We start from the raw sequence: 25,046 nt of genomic DNA on the forward strand, positions 1-25,046 counted from the left end.
ATCTTCACTCTGGAAAGAGAAAATATTCTGAACTATTTTAATTATTTGAAATGTGTTGAAAGGCTGTTCTTAAATTGTACATGTGGTCAATTTTGGTAAATGCTTTTTCATATGCACTCAAAAAATGTGAATTCCATCATCCTTGAGTGCGGTGTTCTATACATGTCAGTTAGGTCTAAGTATTCTAATTGTGTTGTTAATATTTATTGTTGACAGTGTTACAGATGCCCCCCTTTTTACTTCTCATTGCCCTGCTCCACCAGTGCCAGGAGCCGGCCCATCCTTGCTGTTTCAAGGGACCTGGCATATATGGCATACTGTTCTTAATACGTTTGCTCACCTTCTTGGCACTATGTGTTTTAACCAAGGCCACCTCTCTGAGAAAGGTTGTTTCCCCAGGTAGGGATTATCCCCTGAAGTTAGATGCTGGGGTCCAACCCCAGCAGGTCCAGGGGTCCCCAAAGGTGTGGACGGAGTCGGCGAAGAAGGAATGACACGGAGACAGCGTTCAGTTGATCAGCAGCCTAGCCAGGATCTCCAGCCAAGTTCTGGTCAGGATCTCCAGCCAAGTTCTGGTTAGGATCTCCAGCCAGGTTCTGTGTCCATGTTCTCTTGCTAGGTTCTCCAGCCAGGTTCTCTAGGTTCTCCAGCCAGGTTCAGTCACCAGGTTCTAGTCAGGTTCTCTTGCCATGTTCTATCCAGGTTCTGTAGCCAGGTTCTGTCTCTAGGTTCTTCAGCCAGGTTCTCTCACTAGGTTCTGTCTCTAGGTTCTGTGGCCAGTTTCTGTCCAGGATCTTTTGCCATGTTCTCTAGGTTCTGTCTCCAGTTTCTGTCCAGGATCTTTTGCCATGTTCTCTCCAGCGAAGTTCTTCTGTCTCTAGGTTCTGTGTAGGTTCTGTGTCTAGGTTCTGTGTCTAGGTTCTGTGTGCTGTTGTCTTGTTACATCTGTATTTATACCAGTTGATTCCAATCCTATCAATCTCTATTCCAAAGGTTAGGGCATTTCTTATCTCCATTCCAGGGAGTAAAGATTATGTAGCTTAAGCATGATTGTTTGTAGTTAAAGTGATTAATTACCCGCCTGGCACTTAGTTAAGGGGTTTTGTTCCCTCCCTAACTTCAGGGGAAAATCCCTACCTGGGGAAACAACCTTTCTCAGAGAGGTGGCCTTGGTTAAAACCCATAGTGCCAAGAAGGTGAGCAAACATATTAAGAACAGTACGCCATATATGCCAGGTCCCTTGAAACAGCAAGGATGGACCGGCTCCCGGCACACCAGGATCCCACCACCACCACCCCTGCCTTCACCACCCTATTGTCTATGTCTATGGGTAATACATATCTATATATATATAAAAGCCTAAGCTACCGTTATGACTAAACAACCAGAACAATCGGTCAACTGGTCGCTATGGTGTGCACTGACCACCATGGGGCAGACACTCAATGCAGGAGCTTCCCCCTGGTGGTCAGTGTGTTCCCACAGCCAACCTCCCGCAGCCCCTCCCTCCACATGGCCCCCATTGACCCCTGGTGCTAAATCTTTCGTAGACAACCTGCTTCTCGGTCTGGGTTTCATATGTAGCAGAGCAGATCCCTCGATGCGATCTATTGAAAGTCAGCCCTCAACACAAGGGTTCATTTGATTTCTTGTTCATTTATTTTGATTTTTAGATTTAATTGTTCATAGATATGTAGTTATTGCCACTTTATTGTTTATATTTCTTGTTTCTTCTTCTTCCTCTACCTCTTACTCCTCCTTTTTTCAAAGAACATGCTTCAACATTTCATATAATGCTGATTTGATGGTAATGAACTCCTTTAGCTCTTTCTTTTCTGTGAAGCTCTTTATCTGACCTTCACTTCTCAATGACAGCTTTGCTGGGTAAAGTAATCTTCATTGTAGGTCCTTGCTTTTCATCGCTTTGAGTATTTCTTGCTACTCCCTTCTGCCCTGCAAAGTTTATGTTGATAAATCAGCTGACAGACATATGGGCTCGCCCTTGTAGATAACTAACTGCTTTTCTCTTGCTGCTTTTAAGATTCTCTCTTTGTCTTTAACCTTTGTCATTTTAATTATGATGTGTCTTGGTGTGGGCCTCTTTAAGTTCATCTTGCTTAGGATTCTCAGGTCATCTACAAATGGTTTAGCACCAGGGGCCCCTGGTTTAGCACCACGGGCCAATGGGCTTCCTATACTTGTATGTCTATTTCTTTCACCAGGTGGGGGAATTTTTCTGTCATTATTTCTTCAAATATGTTTTCAATTTCTTGCTCTTTCTCTTCTCCTTCCAGCACCCCCATGATACAAATGTTGGTATGTTTGAAGTTGTCCCAGAGGCTCCTTACACTATCTTCATATTTTTTATTCTTTGTTAAAATATGTTTTTATTGATTTCAGAGAGGAAGGGAGAGGGAGAGAGAGATACAAACATCAATGATGAGAGAGAACGACTGATAGGCTGCCTCCTGCACCCCCCAACTTGGGATTGAGCAGGCAACCCTGGCATGTACCTGCAATCCTGCCATGTGCCCTTGACCAGAATTGAACCCAGGACCCTTCAGTCTGCATGCTGACACTCTATCGCTGAGCCAAACCAGCTAGGGCCATATTTTTCATTATTCTTTTTTTGTGCTCTTCTGATTGGGCGTTTTTTGCTTCCTCATATTCAAATTGTTGATTTGATTCTGGGCTTCCTCTACTCTACTGTTGATCCCTTATAAATTATTCTTTATTTCAGTTAGTGTATCCTTTATTTGTGACTGGTCCTTTTTTGTGTCTATGATGTTCTCACTAATTTCCTTGAAATTCTCACTAAGTTCCTTGAGCATCCTCAAAACCATTGTTTTGAACTCTGTATCTAGTAGTTTGCTTGTTTCTGTTTCATTTATTTATTTTTCTGGAGCTTACTTCTGTTCTTTCATTTGTGTCATGTTTCTTTGTCTCTGCATTTTGGCTGCTTCCCTGTGTTTGTTACTATGCATTAGGTAGAGCTGCTATGTCTCCTAGAATTGGTAGAGTGGCTTTGTATAGTAGGTGTCCTGTAGGGCCCAGTGGCTCAGCCTCCCCAGTCACCTGAACTGGGAACTCTAAGTGTGTTCCTGTGTGGGCTGTGTGCACAGTCTTGTTGTTGTTGAGCCTTGATTGCTGTGGGCATCACTTGGAATAATTGATCCCCCCAGGCCAGTTGGCTATGAGGACCAGCTGCTGCCTACAGTGGAAGAGCTGCTATACAAGATACCCTTATGGAGCAGAACTTGCTTTAGTGGGGCTTTGGTGCTCACTGAGTCTGCCCCTTGGGTGTGTCACTCATGGATGTGATAGAGTTGTAATCTGGTGTGGTCTGAAGCTGTCCACTGGGTGCACTCACTGGAGCCTTCTGAGGTGTGAAAAGTCAGCCACTGCCTATGCCCTGCCTGGGGCTACCCAGCACAATCTAAAGAGCAATCTACAGATGGCTGCTGCTTGTGTTTGGCTAGGAGGTTCCCAGGAAAGGCCAGGCTGTGAACCTTGTTAAGCTGCTGCTAATGCTGGGCCTGGGGCCTCTTATTGAGAGGAATGGGGCATGTGACACCAGCTTCTGCTTGTTTGAGAGATTTTAGGAAAGTTTGAAGCCTGGGCCAGAACAGGCCATTCATATGGAAAGTACACTGCAAACAGCTTGGTTGGAGCTGCAAACTGCATGGGGCAGGATCTCAGGGAATCACCAGAGTGCAGTGAAGAGTGTTGACCAGGTTGATGGAGACTCATATATGATGCCTGCCAGTCAGCTCTGTGGAGGTGAGGTCCCAGCACTTTTGTCTGGGAGAAAACTGCCCCAGAGTTCTTTCCCTAATGCCAGGCAATATAGTTCCTCCTTGTATGGCCCTGGATCCTTTCAAGTTGATGCTCTATCACTGGAGCTCAGAGGGAGTGAGTCCAAGTAAGTCCTTGCATGGGTCCTTTAAGAGGAACTGCCTTGAACTCCAGTAACCTCTGTGTCACTGAGCCACAATCCCACTGGTTTTAACAGCCCAAGTTACAGGGACTTTTCTTCTCAACATTGGAACCCTGGGCTGGGGGCCTGGTATGGGACTGGAACCCCTTGCTCTACATGGGAGTCCTCCTCAGCCACAATATCCCTCCCAATTAAAAACACGCCACACATAGGTGTCAGACCAGCCCCTTCTGTGCCTTCATCCCTTCTACCAGTCTCAATGTGCTTTCTTCTTTAATTTTCTAATTGTAGTACTTCCATTCATCCAGATTCCAGGTGGATCTGAATGGTGGTTGTTCTGTATTTTAGTTGTAATTTTGATGTGGTTGTAGGAGGATGTAAGTACCTACATTTACCTACGCTGCCATCTTGGTTCTCTCTCTGATTACATCTTTTATAGCCTCTGCTTTTTCCATCAGCTAATTGAGCAGGTAACACTGTTAACATCTTCTGACATGACTGATGATTTATTTCTCCTTTTAGTTCTGTCCATTTTTTGGTACAAATATGACTGAATACATATAGATTTAGGATTGTGATGCCTTTCTGATGATTGACCCCTTTGTAACTATGACATTTTTTTCATCTTTCACAATGTTTTCTACCTTAAAGTCTACTTGGTGTAGTACTAAATTACTTATACCAATTTTCTTTTGTTTAAGCCTTATACAGTATGTATATTCTATCCACATTACTTTGGACCTTTCTATGCCCTCACTTTTTTCGTTTTTATTTCTCACCCAAGGGTATGTTTATTGATATTTTTGAGGGAGGGAGGGAGGGAAGGAGGAAGGGAAGGAGAGAGAGAGAGAGAGAGAGAGAGAGAGAGAGAGAGAGAGAAACATCTATGTGAGAGAAACATCAATCATTTGCCTCCCATATGCACTCCAACCGGGCATTGAACCTGCAATATAGACAAGTGCCCTGACCAGGAATTGAACCCACAACCTTTTGGTATATGGGATAGCGCTCCAACCAACTTACCCACCCAGCCAGGGCAAGGTTGTCAGTTTTAAGCAGCATATAGTTGTTTGTTTGTTTTTAACTAATGTGAGAATCTTAGTCTTTACTTAGAGTATATATTCTTCTCACTTTTACTGGAATTAATGATATATTTGTCTATCAATCTTCATACTGTTTGCTTAATAAAAAAGTTTTAATTATTCAATTTCCCCCTTTTTTGATAGTTGTATATTCTTTAGTGGTTACTCTATAAATTATAACCTGAACACTTAACTTATTATTATAGTTAAATACAGCCCTAGCCAGTTTGGCTCAGAAGATTGAGTGTCGGCCTGTGGACTAAAGGGTCTCGGGTTTGATTCCAGTCAAGTGCATGTACCTCGTTGCAGGCTTCTGGTCCTGGTCAGGGGCATGTGAGAGGCAACCAATCAATCTGTCTCTCTAACATAGTGTTTCTCTCTGTCTCTCCCTCTCCCTTCCACTCTCTCTAAAAGTCAATGGAAAAATACCCTCCTGTGAGGATTAAAAAAAAATTATTTTACTATTTTCCTGATAATGCTAGAACACTTCCAACTCCATTTATCCCCATTTTTATTATTTTTGTCTTACATTTTAATTGCACATATACTTAAAATTCCACAATATATTATTAGCATTGTCTTTCTTGTACGGTCAGCATTGATTTATATTTGTGCACATCTTCTTTTTTAGGTTCTCTTCATTCCTACCTGTCTTTCCAGACTTCATTTTGTTATTTTCTTTCTGACTGAAAATTTCCTCTCAGCACTTCTTTCAATGTAGCTTGTTGATCATATATTTCATTTTTCTTTGTCTAAAAACATCCCTACCTCTCAATTTCTACATTTTAAATGTCAGACATGCTATTATATGGCATGTAACAAAGACATGTATTTCAATGGTATTTTCATGCCAAAAAACCCCAACCAATTTGACAGCTAAGCGAATTGAAAATAAAAAGTAAGCACATCCTTGAGAAACTCTTGTCCATATGCACTGTATTCATGAAAATATTACATTACTAGAGGCCCGGTACACAGATTCATACACCAGTGGGGTCCCTCTGTGTGGCCTGCGGAGATTGGGCCGAAACCAGCAGTCCAACACTACCTGCCGTTCCTGCCTGCTGCTCCTGTTCATCCTGGCCCCGCTGCGCCTGCCACCACCACTGCTCGGTAGGCTCGCTGTGGTCTCTGGGCTGTGGTGGCCAGCTGTGAGCCCTGTATCTGGCTCCCGTTGGTCAGCTGAGTGGCACTCCTGCTGTGGGAGCACACTGACCACCAGGGGACAGATTCTGCATTGACCACCTGCCCCCTGGTGGTCAGTGCACGTTATAGCTCCTGGTTGACCGGTCAAATGGTCGACCCGTCGAACGGTCACTTAGGCTTTTATACATATAAACTAGGGGCACAGTGTACAAATTTGTGCACCTTGAAAAGAACTGTGGGCCACAAGGCTGCAGTGGGCACAGGGGCGGGTCTTGGCCCATCCTCCATGACCCTGCCCAACCCCTCCTGCCATGGCCCCTGGTCCCCTGTCTGGTGCTCCCGCTCACCTGCTCCACCATCCTGCCATGGCCAATGGCCACCATGTTCTGTGTGCACGCGCCCTAGTGGTCAGCACACATCATAGCGACCAGTTGTTTGGTTGTTCCGCCATTCAGTCTATTTGCATATTAGGGTTTTTTATATATAGACTAGAGGCCTGGTGCACAAAAATTTGTGCACTCGGGGGGAAGAGGGGGCCCCTCAGCCTGGCCTGTGCCCTCTCACAGTCTGGGACCCCTCGGAAGATAACACCCTGCTGGCTTAGGCCTGCTCTCGGGTGGCAGAGGGCAGGCCCAATCCCTAGGTGCAGCCCCTGGTTGGGCTCAGAGCAGGGTCGATTGGGGTGTTGGAGCGCCGCCCCCTGTCATGCACAGAGCAGGGTGGATCGGGAGGTTGTGATGCCACCCCCAGTCACGCTCAGCGTAGGGCCGATTGGGGGGTTGGGGCACCGCCCCCTGTCACACTCAAGGTAGGGTTGATGGGGTGGTTGTGGCGCCACCCCCTATCACACACAGAGCAGGGCCAATCCCGGGGTTGGGGCGCTGCCCCCTGTCACACACAGAGCAGGGCCCATCAGGGGGGTTGGGGCTCCTTACCCTGTCACGCACGGAGCAGGGTTGATGAGGGGGTTGGGGAGCTCCCCACTGTCACGCACAGAGCAGGGCCCATCAGCTAGCTGAGGAGCTCCCCCCTGTCACTCAGAGAGTAGGGCCGATAGGGGAGTTGGGGCGCCGCCCTCTGTCACACACAGAGCAGGGCAGATCAGGGGGTTGGGATGCCGCCACTGTCACACTCAGGGCAGGGCCGATGGAGAGGTTATGGCTCTACCCCCTCACACACAGAGCAGGGCCCGTGGGGGTGGGGGTTATGGCGCCGCCCTCTATCACCCACAGAGCAGGGCGGATCAGGGGGTTGGGGCGTCGCCACTCTCACACTCAGGGCAGGGCCGATGGAGAGGTTATGGCTCTACCCATCACACACAGAGCAGGGCCCGTGGGGGGGGGGTGTTGGGGCACCACCCTCTATCACCCACAGAGCAGGGCCAATCAGGGGGTTGGGGCACCACACCCTGTCACACACAGAGCCACAGGGCGAACAGAGGTTGGGGAGCTCCCCCGTATCAGGCACAGAGCAGGGCTGATCAGGAGGTTGGGGTGCCTTCCCATGTCACAAACAGAGCGGGGCAGATAGGGAGGTTGTGGCCCCGCCGCCTGTCACACACAGAGCTGCAGGGCGATCAGGGGGTTTGGGCGCTGCCACCTGTCACACTGATCCCGGTGCTGGGAGGCATATTACCCTTTTACTATATAAGGTAGAGGCCTGGTACACATCTGGGGGCCGGCTGGTTTGCCCTGAAGGGTGTCCTGGATCAGGGTGGGGGTCCCCACTGGGGTGCCTGGCCAGCCTGGGTGAGGGGATGATGGCTGTTTGCAGCTGGTCACACACCCTTCAGGGTGGGGGTCCCCACTGGGGTGCCTGGCCAGCCTGGGTGAGGGGCTGAGGGCTGTTTGCAGCTGGTCATACACCCTTCAGGGTGGGGGGTCCCAACTGGGGTGCCTGGCCAGTCTGGGTGAGGGGCTGAGGGCTGTTTTTAGGCTGGCGGGTGAGGGATGCTCCCAACCACTCCTTTTTTACTGTTTTTTTTTTTTTTTTTTTTTTTTTATTCTGGTCCGGCTTTAGCTCTGAGGCTCCAGCTCTTAGGCCTCCACTGCTGAAAGTAGGTATCTGGTTTGTTTCGGTTCGAAACAATCTATAACTCCAGCTCTGACTCCAGCTCTGAGATATATTTGTTAAAATGTTTCAAACTGCAGGCTCAGAGGCCGGCAATGCAGGCGGGGAACGTTGGTTTCCTCTGTCACTGAAGCAAGCAAGCCTCATGTTAGTTTCAAGCTGCCTGGCTGCCGGCCGCCATCTTGGCTGACAGTTAATTTGCATATCGCCCTGATTAGCCAATGGGAAGGGTAGCGCTCGTACGCCAATTACCATGTTTCTCTTTTATTAGATAGGATTCTTAACAGCTATTTATAGGAACCCATCCATTATCCATCAATAGTGAAATGGATAAATCGTGGTATATTCATATAAGAGAGCACTACAACGCAATGAAAATGAATAAACTTGCCCTGGCCAGTGTGGCTCAGTTGGATGTCATCCCATGTATTGAAAGGTCATCAGTTCTGTTCCCAGTCAGAGCACATGCTCAGGTTGTGGATTTGATACCTAATCAGAATTTGTGCAGGAGGCAAATAAATGATAGATGTTTCTCTTTCACATCGATGTTTCTCTCTTTCTCTTACTTTCTCTCTCAAAAAGCAATAAAAACATTCAAAAAATGAATGAACTTCAGCTACGTGCAGCAATGTGAATTAATATTAAAATAAAATATTGAAAAAAATAATTTTGTGGAAAAGAGGCAATATTAACAAAATAAGAGCCCTGACCAGTGTGGTTCAGTCATTAGAGGGTTGGCCAACCATGGAAGAGTCATGGGTTAGATTTCCATCAAGGTCACGTATCTGGATTGTGGGTTTGCTTCCCCACCCTGGTTGGGGCCAGTGCAAGAGGCAACCAATTGATGTTTCTTTCTCTCCCCGGCCCTCTCTTTTGAGACTGTATCTGTTTTGTCCATCTTTCCCTCTGTTTCTTGAACATATTAATCATTGTATTGTAAATCCTGGCCTACTGCCCAGCCTACAGGGCTCAGTGGTTGAGCGTCGACCTGTGAACCAGGAGGTCATGGTTCAGTTCCCAGTCAAGGCACATGCCCGGGTTGTGGGCTTGATCCCCAGTGTGGGGTGTGCAGGAGGTGGCCAATCAGTGGTTTTCTCTCATCATGGATGTTTCTATCTCTCTCTCCCTGTACCTTCCTCTCTGAATCAATAGACATATATTTTTTAAAAAATAATAATAAATCCTGGCCTGCTAACTCCAATGTCTGGGTCACCTATTGGTCTTCTTCTGATGGTACAATAATAGTAAATATGACCATTTAAGAGCTTGTATAAACCAACATTTTATTCCAAACTAGAGGCCCAGTGCATGAAAATTTGTGCACTCGAGGATGGGGGGTGTCCCTCAGCTGGGCCTGCGCCCTCTCACAGTCCAGGACCCCTCAGGGGATGTCTGACTGATGGCTTAGGCCCTCTCCCTGGGGGATCCGGCCTAAGCTGGCAGTCAGACATCCCTCTGGCAGGCCTAAGCTGTTAGTTGGACATCCTTAGTGCTGCCACAGAGGCGGGAGAGGCTCCAGCCACCACTGCTGTGCTGGCCAGCCATGAGCCGGCTTCTGGCTGAGAGGTGCTTCTCCTGTGGAAGCGCACTGACCACCAGGGGGCAGTGCCTGCATTAAGTGTCTGCTCCCTGGTGGTCAGTGTACATCATAGCAACTGGTCATTCCTGGTTGTTCTGCTGTTAGGGTCAATTTGCATATTACCCTTTTATTATATAGGATGATAGTAAATCATGGTACTCTCTCTTTTTTATTATATTTTTATTGATTTCAAAGAGGAAGGGAGAGGGAGAGAGAGATAGAAACATCAATGATGAGAGAGGTTCATTGATTGGCTGTCTCCCGCACGCCCCACACTGGAGACCAAGCCCTCAACACAGGCAGGTGCCCTTGACCAGGAATCAAACCTAGGACCCTTCAGTCTGCAGGCCGACGCTTTATCCACTGAGCCAAGCTAGCCAGGGCATGGTACTCTCTTTTAGATAAAATGTGTAAAAATCCATCAACTTATTCAAAAAGTTAGCACTGAGAAATCAAGTATAATAAATGGGACATTAAAACTTCTTCATTTCATCCTACTGATAAGATTACTTCCATTACCTCATTTGATGCTCAACATCCCTGTGAGGGAGGCACAGGATAATTATCTCAATTTTGTAGATTAAGAATTTGAGATTCAGAAAGGATAAAATATGGTAATTAAGCATGTGTGTATGTATATTAAGTACTTTTAATTTCTTTGCATAAAAGATACTTTATAAGATTATAATAATGTTAATTATAATCCTGTTATATAAATTAGGGAGTGACACATAATAGAATCTATATGACTTTTATCTAAGGTCAATATGTTAGTGAAAAGAGCAAGATTAGAGTACAACTTATAGCCTTTGATATAATTTTTATAATATTTTGCCAGTATCCATCATATGTGTCTTTATCTTCTCTTCTTTTTGCCTTCTTATCTGTGCTCAGTTATCCTTCAATATTTCTTATCTTTTTATTTTTATCTCTCTTTCTTCAATTTCCTCAGTTGATACCCATAGACATTTTATACTTCATTCTGTCATTTAGCACCTTTAAGACATTTAAGTCTTACAAATAAATGACTACATATTCCAGGAAAAACCTCTTAAACCACTTTGTAAAATTCTGTACAATATCATTATACTGTTTCACATTGGGAACTATTACTTCCAATTTATTTCAGATGAATATATTATTTTTAATCACATGTATTAAAAAGTATATACATGCTGTTTAAGGATTTCAAAATATGTGTAATTTAACTATTTTTAGTTATTTACATTTCTCTCTGAATTGATGTTTTCAGTTTACTAATTTCTGGAAATACCATATTTCAAAAATTGAAAAATTAAAACTACAACTATAAAGTATGTTTTTATGTGCTAGAGTTTTATAGTTAAACTAGTAGCTCAGTGCACAAAATTCGTGCACATTAAGAGGGATTTAATTGCCCTAACCAGTTTGGCTCAGTGGATAGACCATCGGCCTGCGGAATCAAGGGTCATGGGTTTGATTCCGGTCAAGGGCATGTACCTTGGTTGGAGTCACATCCCCAGTGGGGAGTGTGCAGGAGGCAGCTGATCAATGTTTCTCTCTCATCGATGTTTCTAACTCTCTATCCCTTTCCCTTCCTCTCTGTAAAAAATCAATAAAGTATATATTTTTTAAAAAGGGAATTAATTAGCAGAGATATTTTAATATTGCTATTGTACCTTTCTCTATAATAGAAGTGTGAGAGGTGAAAGGAAATTAGTAAAATGTATATGAAAATAATATATAAATTTATTAATAAATAAACAGTAACAAAAAGATATAACAACAGAGGCATGATATAAAAACGACAAAAACATGATATACAAACAACAGTGATGCAAACAATGACTCGATAGTGATTAAACTTATTCTAATATCTCCCTGTACACCACATTAAGAGTGAAAACACTTTCAGAGTGCTTGAGTAATTTCCCTTGTGATGAAGTATTTAGAACTTTAACTGTAACATCACATGCTCTTCAAAGTCGAGAGAAAGCAACATATAACTGACCATGTGCAAAAACAAGTTCAGGTAGGAATATGCCTACTTTGTCTAGAGTTTGTCCTTGTGATTTATTTATTTTTATTTTTTAATATATTTTATTGATTTTTTTACAGAGAGGAAGGGAGAGGGATAGAGAGTTAGAAACATCCATGAGAGAGAAACATTGATCAGCTGCCTCCTGCTCACTCCCTACTGGGGATGTGCCCGCAACCAAGGTACATGCCCTTGACCAGAATCGAACCTGGGACCCTTGAGTCCGCAGGCTGATGCTCTATTCACTGAGCCAAACCGGTTAGGGCTGTCCTTGTGATTTATTAACTGTCATCACAAATGCTGGCTTCACGGTAAACTGTTGTCCAATCAATTTAAAAGGGAGGCCATTGTCAGATGGGGACAAATTAATTCTTGGAACCAGAACAGCCTCTCCCTCTGAAGATCCTATTAATACTTCAGCTTTGATAATGTTAGGTCGTAATCTTTTGATAATAAATCTGGTACCATTACAAAGACCACATTTACTGTTGAGATTTCTCAATAGCATGATGATTGCACCCACTTTCAATTTTAATTTATGACACAGCATTCCCGAAGGAATAATACTATTAAGAAATTCGATGGGAAAATTTTGCTTTTCAGCATCATCTGTGGAATCAATGGAATCATCACTCAAATATGTGTGAAAATCTCCATCGAGGATATCCAAATTTTCTTCATTTAATTTTTGAACATGCTCATTTTTTGGACAAAGAATTGCACGTTTAGATATATTTTTAATATTATCTATAGCAGTGGTTCTCAACCTTGGCTGCACATTAGAATCACCAGGGAATCTTTTTAAAATCCTGATTCCTGGGCCTCATCCTCCAGAAGCTGTTTCTTTGTTATGGGGTGGGGCCACAACATTAGTAACAAAGAAACAGAATTAAAACTTTATTGTGGGGAACCGCTACAGTGTTTTGGACAGGTTCAAGCCTTGGACTGATGAGAGGGCACAATGCTCTCATTTCCACATGCAGTCCCAGCTTGTAGGGCAGGGCCCTCCGAGCACAATTATAGCCAACAGCTATAGTTGTAAGCTTGAACCTATGGTCCGAACACGTGGCCCCACTTGCCTGAGTGATGTGGGCTTGATAGAGTTCAGGTGCATTTAGTTAGGTAGGATTGAAACCCAGGAGAATGTTGTAAACATCTTGGTCACGCCCTTACTTTGCCTCATAGCATCTGCTATAAAATAAAGGCATGGCTGTGGGCATGGTCGCTGTCTCTCAGAGAAGCAGCATCCCACCGAGACCTGGCTTTCATTGTCTTGTCTGTCTTTTCTAAGCCTTTCTGCCGCCCCCACTCAGGTTTACCCCTGGCCATGTTGGCATGCGGCACACTTTAGAAAGTTCTGCCTCCATGCTCCCAGGGTGGGTTCCTGCCTCAAACCCCGCCCTTACAGGAAACAGCTTGTGAAAGGGTGCAGCCGTTTCCAAGACAACCCCTGCAGGACTGATTTCCTTCTGCTTGGTTGCGGCGGTTCTTCTGGATGTGATGGACACCACCCATGGTTTTTTATATAAGTAGACTAGAGGCCCAGTGCACGAATTTGTGCATTGGTGAGGTCTGGCCGGCCCGCACCGATTGGGGTGGGTGGTGATTTGGGACAGGGCCAGCTGAGGGGAGGGGCTGCAGGCAGTTGGCCAGCCAGCCCCACCCCCTGGTCAAACTCCCAGTCAAACTCCTGTTCGAGGGGCCAATTTGCATATTAACCTTTTATTATATAGGATTGGTCTTTTTTCATGAAAATGACTTCTTTTTAGTTCATTAATAACTTGACATTATAAAAGAGGCCATAGAACTAATTTTTAAATTCCTATCATATGAAGTATGAATTCCTATCATATGAAGTTGATTATGTGGCATTCTACAACATGACAATTCTGATTTTCATGCTTTTAGTGTTGGAAATACAATAGAAAAATCTGATCGCAGAAATATGCTAAAAACCCATAAGGTGGAAATATTTCCTTATAAAAGCAGGCTTCTCCTCAGCTGCAAAATAAAATGCTTCCCCTTTCCTCCATTCATTTCATTTCAGTTCAATAAACAGTTAGTGAGAAGATAATATGTGGTGATACAAAAATAAAATGTAGTTTATACTTTTGTAACACTTTAAGCAGAACTTATAAGAGAATCAGGTGGAAGAGACAAACCTATAAACTGATTTTAATATAGTGCGATGAATACTATAATAGAAGTTTTTTCATGGTGCTATGAGAGCATACACAAGGAGCAGTGAGCCTTGACTAGAGATCAAGCATAGCTTCTTATAGGAAACTAGAGGCCTGGTACACAAATTCGTGCATGAGTGGGGTCTCCCTCGGGGTGGCCTGTGGGGATTGGACCAAAACCCATAGTCCAGTACTGACTGCAGCTCCTACCTGCCGCTCCCACTCATCCCAGCCCCACTGCACCTGCCATGGGCTTATGCCTAATCAGTCCCGATTGGGAGAGGCTCCTGTCACCACAGCAGTGCTCGCCAGCCATGAGCGTGTGTCTGGCGCCTTCCCAAAGGGAGTGGCCTGCAGTATCGGGCCAAAACCAGCTCTCTGACATCCCCCAAGGGGTCCTGGATTGTGAAAGGGCAGAGGCCAGACCGTGAGACCCCACCAGTGCATGATCAGGTCCAGGGAGGGGCCGAGAGAGGGTTCCAGGGCATGTCTGGCCCATCTCACTCAGTCCTGATCGGCCAGGTCCCAGCAGCAAGCTAACCTACTGGTCAGAGCATCTCCCCCCTGGTGGTCAATGCACATCATAGCAAGTGGTTGAGCAACCATAGCATATCATTAGCATATTATGCTTTGATTGATTGAACAGTCCATCAGTCACTGGATGACTGGACACTTAGCATATTAGGCATCTATTATATAGGATAATGCCTGAGGTAAATGTTGAAGGATAAGAGTTAAGCAAAGGAAAAGGGGCAGAAAGAAAAGCATAAATATTGGAGAGTTAGGCCAAATACTTTTCTAGAATATTTGAACAAAGCAAACATGAAAATAGGCCATAGAACTAATTTTTAAATTCCTATCATATGAAGTATATAGCTATCTTTAGTTGATATTTAATAAAATTGAATACTTCCTTTTGTGGAATAATCCTTAAAAGAATATTTCAATCTATTGCAGCATTTGAATTGTTATACAGTATATGGATATTTGTTCATCATTTGAATGTATTGTTCTTACATTTTAATGCATCATTTTAAGAAAATAAACGTACATATTTTCTGAATTTATTGAACTAGAAAAAATTCTGTGTGGACCAATTAATTTTTCTATTCAAGTCTCTTTATAACTATTGGTTATTCTCATTTCATCTTTTGTAGAGTTCCTGTACCTCAGCCAGAAACTTCTGCACAAACAAGAGAAAATATACCAGACACACCAAGTATCTTCCAACGTATGTTGCTTTATTATTAGTAGTAGTATTAATGAAATATTTATGGAACACTGTTATATAAAGGTCACTATTTGATTCTGCATTTTTGTGCCATGCCTGCCACTAGCATAATATAAGTATTCTAAAAAGATACATAGCTAGTTATTTTTGTTGCTGGTTTTCATTTATATTAGTATAGGTCCTTGTCAAAAACACTGGTCCCAATTTAGAACAATATTGTGGTATCACCAAAGTGAAAGTAAATATGAACAAACTTATACTTATCAGTTTGCTTCTTTAGTAGCATATACCTTCAAATGTACTATTTTTAATTATCAGAAGAATAAGTAGAAAGTTTAATTTTAATTTGACAATAAGTACAGGTAAAGCTTAAAATATTGTTAAAGTTTCTTTCTTAGCTATTGGGTTGACTGTTTTGAATTTGGGGTTCATTTCTGAAGTAATTTAGTAAAGTAATTTAGTTCTGGAAAGATAACCTTAGAGTGATTTAGTTTAAATCAGATTTTATATGGGGTCATCTCTCTGGACTAGACTTTTTATCATTTTATGTCCTTCTTGCTTTTTGAATTATTCTTATTTTGGGATTGACCTCTAGTCCTTCTGGCAAATTAAGAATTCACAAAAGATATTCATAACCAGTGGACACATACAACAGTGTGGTGATGGCCAGAGGTAGAGGTGCAAGGGTTGGGTGGAGATGAGTAAAGGTGGGGAGCAAGTGGGGGACATCTGTAATAGTGTCAACAATACAAAAAGAATGCACAAACGTATCTGAAGTCTGTATCCCACAATAAACATAAATAAAAGGGAAATCATTATAATATAAATATATAACCAAGCTTCAAACAAGAATGAAAAACACCTATGTGCTAGAAACAAAAGAATTTAAAATTAGTAGTGAGTAGGAGCTAAAACTAAAACTGCTAATGGGCATTTCAAAAGTAGATGAAGGCCTAAACGATTATAGATTGAAGTATATAAACAACATGGAAAGGGAAGTCCAGACCACATGCCTCCTTTTATGTGAATTAGAACTAAAATAAAGTTGGAAGGTTGTGGATGACCAATGAAATTATGCCCTTTAACTTGGGAAAGTATTAAAAAGCTCCCTGTATCCCCTGGACAATGAGTGGGAAAAATTTGGAATCCCAGGACTCTGCAGTATGTAAGTATGGTCACAGTTCAGATGACTGAAATGATGAAGAAACTGTGCTAAAGAATTAACACTAATATCTGATCCAAAATCAATGAAACCCCTAAGGTCTTGACAAAGGTGAATGTGAAACTGTCTTAAAGGGAGGCTTCTTATAACCTACTAGTGGCTCAGTGCACAGATTCGTGCACTGGTGGGTTCCCTCAGCCTGGCCTGTGGGGATCGGGCTGAAACTGGCTCTGCGACATCCCCAGAGGGGTCCTGGATTGTGAGAGGGCACAGGCCAGGCCGAGTGACCCCACCGGTGCATGATCAGGGCCAGGGAGGGACTACCAGAGGGCTCCAGGGTGTGTCCAGCCCGACTCGCCCAGTCCCGATCGGTCGGACCCCAGCAGCAAGCTAACCTACTGGTCAGAGCATCTGCCCCCTGGTGGTCAGTACACATCACAGTGACTGGTTGAACTGTCGGACACATAGCATATTAGGCTTTTATTATATAGGACTAGAAGCCCATTGTAGGAGGATTCCTGCAAGAATAGGGCTTCCTCGGGCTGATTGCGCTGCCAAGCCCCTCCACCCAGGCCCACAGATGGGGGTCCCGTCTGCCCAGGGCTGCACACGGGGGTCCCGGATGGGGGTGGGGCTTAGGTGGCGCGTTCACTCCACCAAGCCCCGCCACCCCAGGGCCGCAGACTGGGGTCCCACCTGCCCAGGGCTGCACATGGGGGTCCCGGATGGGGGTGGGGCTTAGGCGGCCCATTTGCTCTGCCAAGCCCCTCTGCCCAGGGCTACACACAGGGGTCCCCGCTGGGGGCCCTTTAACATGGGAACACATACAACAGTGTGGTGATGGCCAGAGGTAGAGGGGGTTCTGCCCATCCAGGGCTGCACATGGGGGTCCCGGCTGGGGGCGGGGCTTAGGCGGCACATGGGGGCCCAGATGGCGGCATGTACTGGCCCGCCCTGCCTGCAGTATGCAAATTAGCTGCCACCTTTTGGCGGTTAATTTGCATATCGCACTGATTCGCCAATGGGCGGCATAGCGAAGGTACGGTCAATTACCATGTTTGTCTATTATTAGATTAGATAGCATTTGAGACTCCCTTGGAAAACGTCTATAGAAAATGAATTCATAGTTTAAAAAATTACAGACTTCCCAAGGAAATGAACTACTTTGAGACAATGTGACTAGATGTACTATGTGGGATATTTTATACCTCAAAAACTAGAAATAGTAGATTAATTAGAAGGGCACTTTAAATAAATGTGTTTAAAAGGTTAAATGAATAGAAATCATAAGTCAGGAACTGATCAATATGAAAAAGAACTGGCATATTGGAATCCCAAGACAACTATATATGTGACTAGAGGCCCGGTGCACAAATTCATGCACCAGTGGGATCCCTCAGCCTGGCCTGGGGGATCGAGCCAAAACCGGCTCTCCAACATCCTCTGAGGGGTCCCAGATTGTGAAAGGACACAGGCCAGGCTGAGAGACTCCACTGGTGCATGATTGGTGCCAGGGAGGGATGCGGGAAGTTGGCCAGCTGGGGAGGGACCTCAAGAGGGCTCCAGGGCATGTCCAGCCCATCTCACTCAGTCCTGATCGGCGGGACCCCAGCCAGCAACAATCTAACCTACTGGTCGAACATCTGCCCCCTGGTGATCAGTGCACATTATAGCAACTCGTTGACTGTCTGCCCCCTGGTGGTCAGTGCATGTCATAGCAAGCAGTTGAGCAGTCATAGCATATCATTAGCATATTATGCTTTGATTGGTTGAACAGCTGACCGGCCGACTGGCCACTTAACATATTAGGCTTTTATTATACAGGATGGGTTGAAGAGTAAGTGGATTCAGATAAAAAGATAATTGATGCATTTGGAAGATAGCTACAGAGGAAATCATAAAAGGGATTGGGAAAGTAAGAAAGAAGTTGAGAGATGTGGTACATAGGGTGAGAAGGTCCAATTTATATCAAATAAAATTTTCAGGAGGACAGAATATGGATAATCAGGAAGAAGCAATATTTGGAGAGGTACTTTTTCAAAATTAAAGATACATATGAATCATTAGATTAAAGGGTCACAGTGAATTCTGAGCAGAAATATTAAATAAATCTATACCCAAACATATCATGGTGAAGTGCAAAGAATCAAAGATAGTAAATATCTTAAAAAACTATCAGAAAGAAACTATATATTTTTTACAAATGAAATATAATTAGGTTGGAAGATTTCTTATCAGCAATAATAGATGCCTTAGACAATAGAATAATATCTTCAAATTATTGATTATCACCGGCCAGGCCTTGGGACACTACCCATGCACAAATTTCATGCACTGGCCACTAGTTGTAAATAATGCCACAATAGACATAGAGGTGCACCTACCTTTTCAAGTTAGTGTTTTTGTTTTCTTTGGAGTAATACCCAGAAGTGGATTTGCTGAATCATGCAGTAGTTCTGTTTTTACTTTTCTGAGGACCCTGCACCAATTTACATTCCCACCAACAGTGTGCAAGGATTCCCTTTTCTCTACATCCTCAACAACACTTGTAATTTCTTGTATTTCTTATAATAGCGATTCTAAGTGTGAGGTGATATCTCATTATGTTTTTCATGTGCATTTCCATGATGATTAGTGATGTTGAGACCCTTTCTATGTACCTGTTGGCCATATGTATGTCTTCTTTGGAAAAATGTCCGTTCAGATCCTCTGTCCATTTTTAAATCAGATTGTTTTGGGGGGAGGGTTTGCTATTAAGTTGAATAAGTTATTTAGATATTTTGGACGTTAACCCCTCATATGATTTGCAATTATTTTCTCCTATTCAATAGCTTGAATTTTCATCTTGTTGATGGTTTCCTTTTCTGTGCAGCTTTTGAGTTTGATGTAGTCCCATTTGTTTACTATATTGCAATTTGAATGAATGAATTAGTTTTATGTGTGTTAACATGGTTACTAATGTATTCCGAACTATCTAATCTAATAGAAGAGAAACATGCAAATTGACCACACCTCGAATATGCCCTAAGCCACGCCCACCAGCCAATCAGAGTGACTATGTGCAAATTAAACCAACCAAGATGGCGGCCGGTAGCCACAGAGCTGGAGCAAGCAGGAGGCTTGGTTGCCCCGGTGATGCAGGAAGCCAAGCATCCGCCTGCCCTGGCCAGCTGTGGCCTCTGATCAAGGCAACAAAGTTTCAATTATAGAAGATAAATAAATCCCAGATACCTACTCCCAGCCAGCCTCCACCAGGGACTTGGGTGGCTGGGGGCCATGGCCAGCCTGCAGACAGCCATCATCCCCTCACCCAGACTGACCAGGCACCCCAGCAGGACCCCCCACCCTGAATGGTGGGGTGGCCAGCCTTAAAATGGACCTCAGCCCCTCACCCAGGCTGGCCAGGCACTCCAGCAGGGACCCCTACCCTGAAGGGGTTGTGACCAGTCTGAAAACGGCCTTCAGCCCCTCACCCAGGCTGGCCAGGCACCCCAGCGGGACCCCCACCCTGATCTGGGACACCCTTCACGGCAAACCAGCCTCCCCCCACCCATGCACCAGGCCTCTATCCTATATAATTAAAGGGTAATATGCAAATTGACCCTAACAGCAGAACCACTGGGAATGACTGGTCACTATGACACACACTGACCACCAGGGGGCAGACGCTCAATGCAGGAGCTGCCCCCTGGTGGTCAGTGCACTCCCACAGGGGGAGCTCTGCTCAACCACAAGCCAGGTTGATGGCTGCCAGTACAGAGGTGGTGGTGGGAGCCTCTCCCGCCTCCTCAGCAGTGCTATGGATGTCTGACTGCAGCTCAGGCCTGCTCCTCGCTGGCAAGTTGACATCCCCCAAGGGCTCCTGGGCTGCCAGAGTGATGTCTGCCTGCCAGCTTAGGCACAATCCCCCAGGGAGCGGGCCTAAGCCAGCAGGTGGACATCCCCTGAGGGGTCCCAGACTGTGAGAGGGCACAGGCCAGGCTGACGGGCCCCCCCCCCACTAGTGCACAAATTTTTGTACACCGGGCCTCTAGTGTTTCATAATAGTTTTGGAAGTTACTATCCAAAAGACACTCGTTTGTGAATATATAATTAGTTTGTGAGTGTGGACTTATAGTGCTGGGTTTTTTTAAGGCTACAAAGTTGAACATTTTATCACTTATATCTGATAACTTAGATAAATAGATAAAACATACATTGAACATTAACAATAAACAAAAACAGTGCTACTGAAATACAAGACATTGCAGGTAACCTCTGACTTACACAACTCTTTAAAAAGTCTGTTATATATTTGCTACTAATTATAGAACTTATCACTGACTAGACCAGGGGTGGGCAAACTCTTTGACGAGGGCCACAATGGGTTCTTAAACTGGACCGGAGGGCCATAACAAAAGCATGGATGGAGTTTTTGTGTGAACTCATATAAATTCAAAGTAAACATCATTACATAAAAGGGTACGGTCTTTTTTTTTTTTAGTTTTATTCATTTCAAACTGGCCGGATCCGGCCCGCGGGCCATAGTTTGCCCACGGCTGGACTAGACTATCTTATTCTTTTCTAGCCTTATAGATCTTGTTCCAGGGTGAAGTCAGTTGAACCAAGAGAGGAAGAGGAAATGAAAATAGTTCTTCTCCCTCTCCCATGCCTCCATACACCTATGCCTATAACTCTTATTTACATAATGACATCCTCAGAGTAGGTTTTATGAATTAAAAACAGTCACCATTCCTACATGCAATCATTTATACTGTGTCCTTTTTTACCTCACAACCTAAATGTGGTCTTCCCCTGAATATTTTCCTCACTTAACTATGAATTTGTTCTCAACAGAAAGAAGGGTAAAATGAATCATTACAATAATAGTGATCATTATAATTACATTATATAATCGTATATATTTACACAAAAGTATAATTATTTTAGATAATTAACCTGTCTTGTAAACATGCATTAGGCTTAAAAACATAATGTGGCCTGGCCTATGTTGCTCTGTGGTTGAGTGTCAACCCACGAACCAAGAGGTCACCTGTTTGATTCCCAGTCAGGAAGGCTCAATCTCCAGGAGAAGGCATACGGGAGGCAACTGATAGATGTTTCTCTCTCATCAATGTTTTTATCTACCTATCTATCCCTCTCTCTTCCTCTCTCTCTAAACTCTATAAAAGCATTAAAAAAATAATATGTTTCTCATGGAAATTTTAACAGTATTCAAGCTAAAAATAAAAGAATTCTAGTTCATACTGTTATTTTTAGAAAAACCTGAACTCTAGATGTATTTGGTCTGCTTCCTAATTATTACCTTTAAAATATTGCTGTTGTTGTAAAAAAGAAGGAACTCTTACCATTTGCAACGGCATGGCTGGAACTGGAGAGCATTATGCTAAGTGAAATAAGCCAGTCAATGAAGGAAAAATACCACATGATCTCACTCATTCATGGATAATAGAGACCATTATAAACTTTTGAACAATAATAGATACAGAGGCAGAGCAGCCTCAAACAGATTGTCAAACTGCAGCGGGAAGGCCAGGGAGGGGTGGGGGGCAGGAGGGAGGGGGGTAAGAGATCAACCAAAGAACTTGTATGCATGCATATAAGCATAACCAATGGACATAAGACACTGGGGGGTAGGGCAGGCCAGGGGTTTGTCAGGGGCAGGGGGAAAAAAAGGGACACATATGTAATACCCTTTGTAAGACTGTAAGCAATAAATTAAAAAAATATATATATTGCTGTTGATAACCAGTGTCTACAAATACCTCTTTTATTAAATTTGTACACATTTGTATTGATTATGAACATATAATTGGGATAGGTAATTACAGTCCAAGTTACTAAATCCTATCTAATAAAAGAGAAACATGGTAATTAGCGTACGACCGCTACCCTTCCCATTGGCTGATCAGGGCGATATGCAAATTAACTGCCAGCCAAGATGGTGGTTAACCGCCAACAAAGATGGCAGTTAATTTGCATACATAGGTGCAATGCTGGGAGGTGAAAGGGGAAGGAGGGAAGAAGCCACTTGCTACTGACTGCAATTGGAAACCCAGGTGGCAGCCAAGGGCCAGAGAACCGAGCTGCCTTTGCTTGGCGAAGCCAGGCCGCCTTTGCAGGCTTCTGTGATAGGAGAACCTGGACGCCTTTTCCGGGTTCCTAATCAGAGAAGCTGGGTGGGGCAGGGAAGAGGCGGATGTCTGCCTCTTCCCTGCCCCGCCTGGCTTCTCAGATCACTGATCACCAGTGATGGAAGAACACCCAGAGGCAGGGCCAGAGGCCAGGCTGCATAGCTGCCTGGGGACACCAGCTGGACCCCAGGGGCGACGCCGCCAGGCCCCAGCAGGAGACCCAGAAGTAGACCCAGGCACCAGGGCTGCCTTGCTGCTGGGGCACGCAATCCAGTGCCTGGGCTGAGGAGACCCGGAAGGCGACCCAGGGGCTTCCCAAGAGAAGAGTCTCCATGGTCAGATGGCATGGTTTCGGGACAGGAATAAAGACCCCAGGTGACTCAGATGCCTGGCCACAGGGTTAGACCAGCCAGCAGGGCCTTTCAGTTGGGACTGGGCTGGGGGTGGGGCGAGGGAGGCAAGCCGGAAATAAAGAACTACAACTCCCAGGGGGCTTAGCAGCCAGGCCTGGGTGCCTGGCTGTGAGGATGGGCTATAGTTTTGCAAGCCACTTTAAACTAGAGGCTTGCAAGGTTGGAAGTTCTGCGCCAGGAGCCAGGGAGAAATGGAGCTGGAGCAGAGAGAGGGGTCCATGGCAGCCGTGGGCTTTGAGGAGTTGTCAGCACTTCCCGGCTGGGAGCTGGCGCTGCCTCCGCTAAAGGTGGTCACATACTGGAGAGCGAGCTTAAGACCGGGCCAGCCAGTTCACCATCTTACTGGAGGACGAGGGCAGCCAGGGCACAGACGCCCCCACCCCAGGCAAGGCTGAGAACGAGCCTCCAGAGAAAGAGGGGCTGTCCCCGCCCAGGAGGACGCCAGTGCCCACAGAAGCCAGCAGCCCGGCCCCTAGCGAGGGGCCCAGCAGTTGGAAGAGGCTGCGAGTGCCACCAGAATGGGGCTGGGCAGGAGTCCCGCTGACTCCGGAGCTGGCCCCCATGCAGATAAAGGTGGAGGAAGACTTTGGCTTCAAAGCAGTCGAGGCTCTGGACTCAAGTTGGGTTTCTCGGGGGCCAGACAAGTAGCTGCCCTACCCCACCCTAGCCAGCTCCCCCTTTGACTGACCCCCCAATAAATGAACCCCATGCTCTCCTCGGCAAAAAAAAAAGCTTATAGAGGCATGCTTATAGGATCAAATAGTATAAATACAGATGTCACTGGACAATAAAAAGAGAACCTGGCTATGATGATCACCTGAACGCTGCCTCTGTGTCATTCCTTCTTCGCCGACTCCATCCACACCTTTGGGAACCCCTGGATCTGCTGAGGCAGGACCCCAACATTCCTCTTCTGATAAGGACTTCAGTGAGATGGGCTAAGGGTCCCACTGGAACTGCCTCCATTTAATGTAATCCCCTCTTTAAAGATCTTATCTCTATATACAGGTACATTCTGAGGTTCTGGGAATTAGGGTTTTAACATACATTTTGTTGATTACCCAAATCAGCCCTTAACAACCAACATGTTTCAGAAAGTAGATTCCTACAGGGTTATTTACCAAACATTCAGAAGTATTTTTAAAAGAGCTAAGGCCCTCGCCCACTGTGCGGGCCCCTCCTGGCGAAGAGCGAAGGCCTGGGTTCCAGGCGCCGGAGAAAAACTGGTGCCAGCAGCCAGGGGAAGGGGCCCCCAAGGGGCCCCAGATTGCGAGAGGGCACAGGGCGGGCTGAGGGACCCACCTGAGTGCACAAATTTTTGTGCACCGGGCCTCTAGTTAAAAAATAAAAAGCATGATTTTTCAGAGGAATTCTTACTATAAATATTTGTACCTTGCCAGTCCTTAATATTAACACTACAAAAAGAAAATAGGCATAGCCCTGACCGGTTTGGCTCACTGGATAGAGCGTTGGCCTGCGGACTGAAGGGTCCTAGGTTCGATTCCGGTCAAGGGCATGTGTCTTGGTTGCGGGCACATCCCTAGTGGGGGGTGTGCGGGAGGCAGCTGATCGATGTTTCTCTCCCATCGATGTTTCTAACTCTCTATCCCTCTCCTTTCCTCTCTGTAAAAAACCAATAAAATATATTTTTAAAAAAAGAAAATAGGCATAGAAAATATTTTGAGTTATTCCTGCCAGGGTCAACCACAGGATTTTTTATAAGGTAAATGTAATTATTCAATTTTAAAAATTGAAATAACCTATAACTTGTTCTTTGCATGCTATATTTTTTAACAAGTCAATCATGAACACACAATATAACTTGGAACATTGTCGTAGCTACTTATTGCTGCTCTAATTATGTACTTATTAGTTTGGGGAGGGGAGATTTATTTCTAGAAAGTAAAAATATTAAATCATTGCCCAATTCTCAGTTTAGTCTAATACTATTAACTGAGTTTTTCTGTTGGCATTGATTGATTCCTTTCCTTTTCATGTGTGATTAAATATTTTATTATTTTTGTTGTCAAGCATTTTATGAGATGTTAAATGAATTCATCAACTGAATTTTGAGTTTAAAGAGTCTTGGAATAT

The 25,046-nt window shown here is 44.6% G+C and overlaps 1 protein-coding gene across 1 annotated transcript in view; it reads left to right on the forward strand.

The window, feature by feature from the left end:
- LOC308536247 (RPA-related protein RADX-like) overlaps positions 1-25,046 on the forward strand; it is a 56,285-nt gene that overhangs the window by 19,725 nt on the left and 11,514 nt on the right. Inside the window, exon 11 of the mRNA XM_081115346.1 lies at positions 15,170-15,243. Coding sequence (XP_080971472.1) covers positions 15,170-15,243 — 74 coding nt within the window. The remainder of the gene's footprint in view (positions 1-15,169; positions 15,244-25,046) is intronic.

Source organism: Myotis nattereri, assembly GCF_964212035.1.
Source record: "Myotis nattereri genome assembly, chromosome: X".
Taxonomy (NCBI): domain Eukaryota; kingdom Metazoa; phylum Chordata; class Mammalia; order Chiroptera; family Vespertilionidae; genus Myotis; species Myotis nattereri.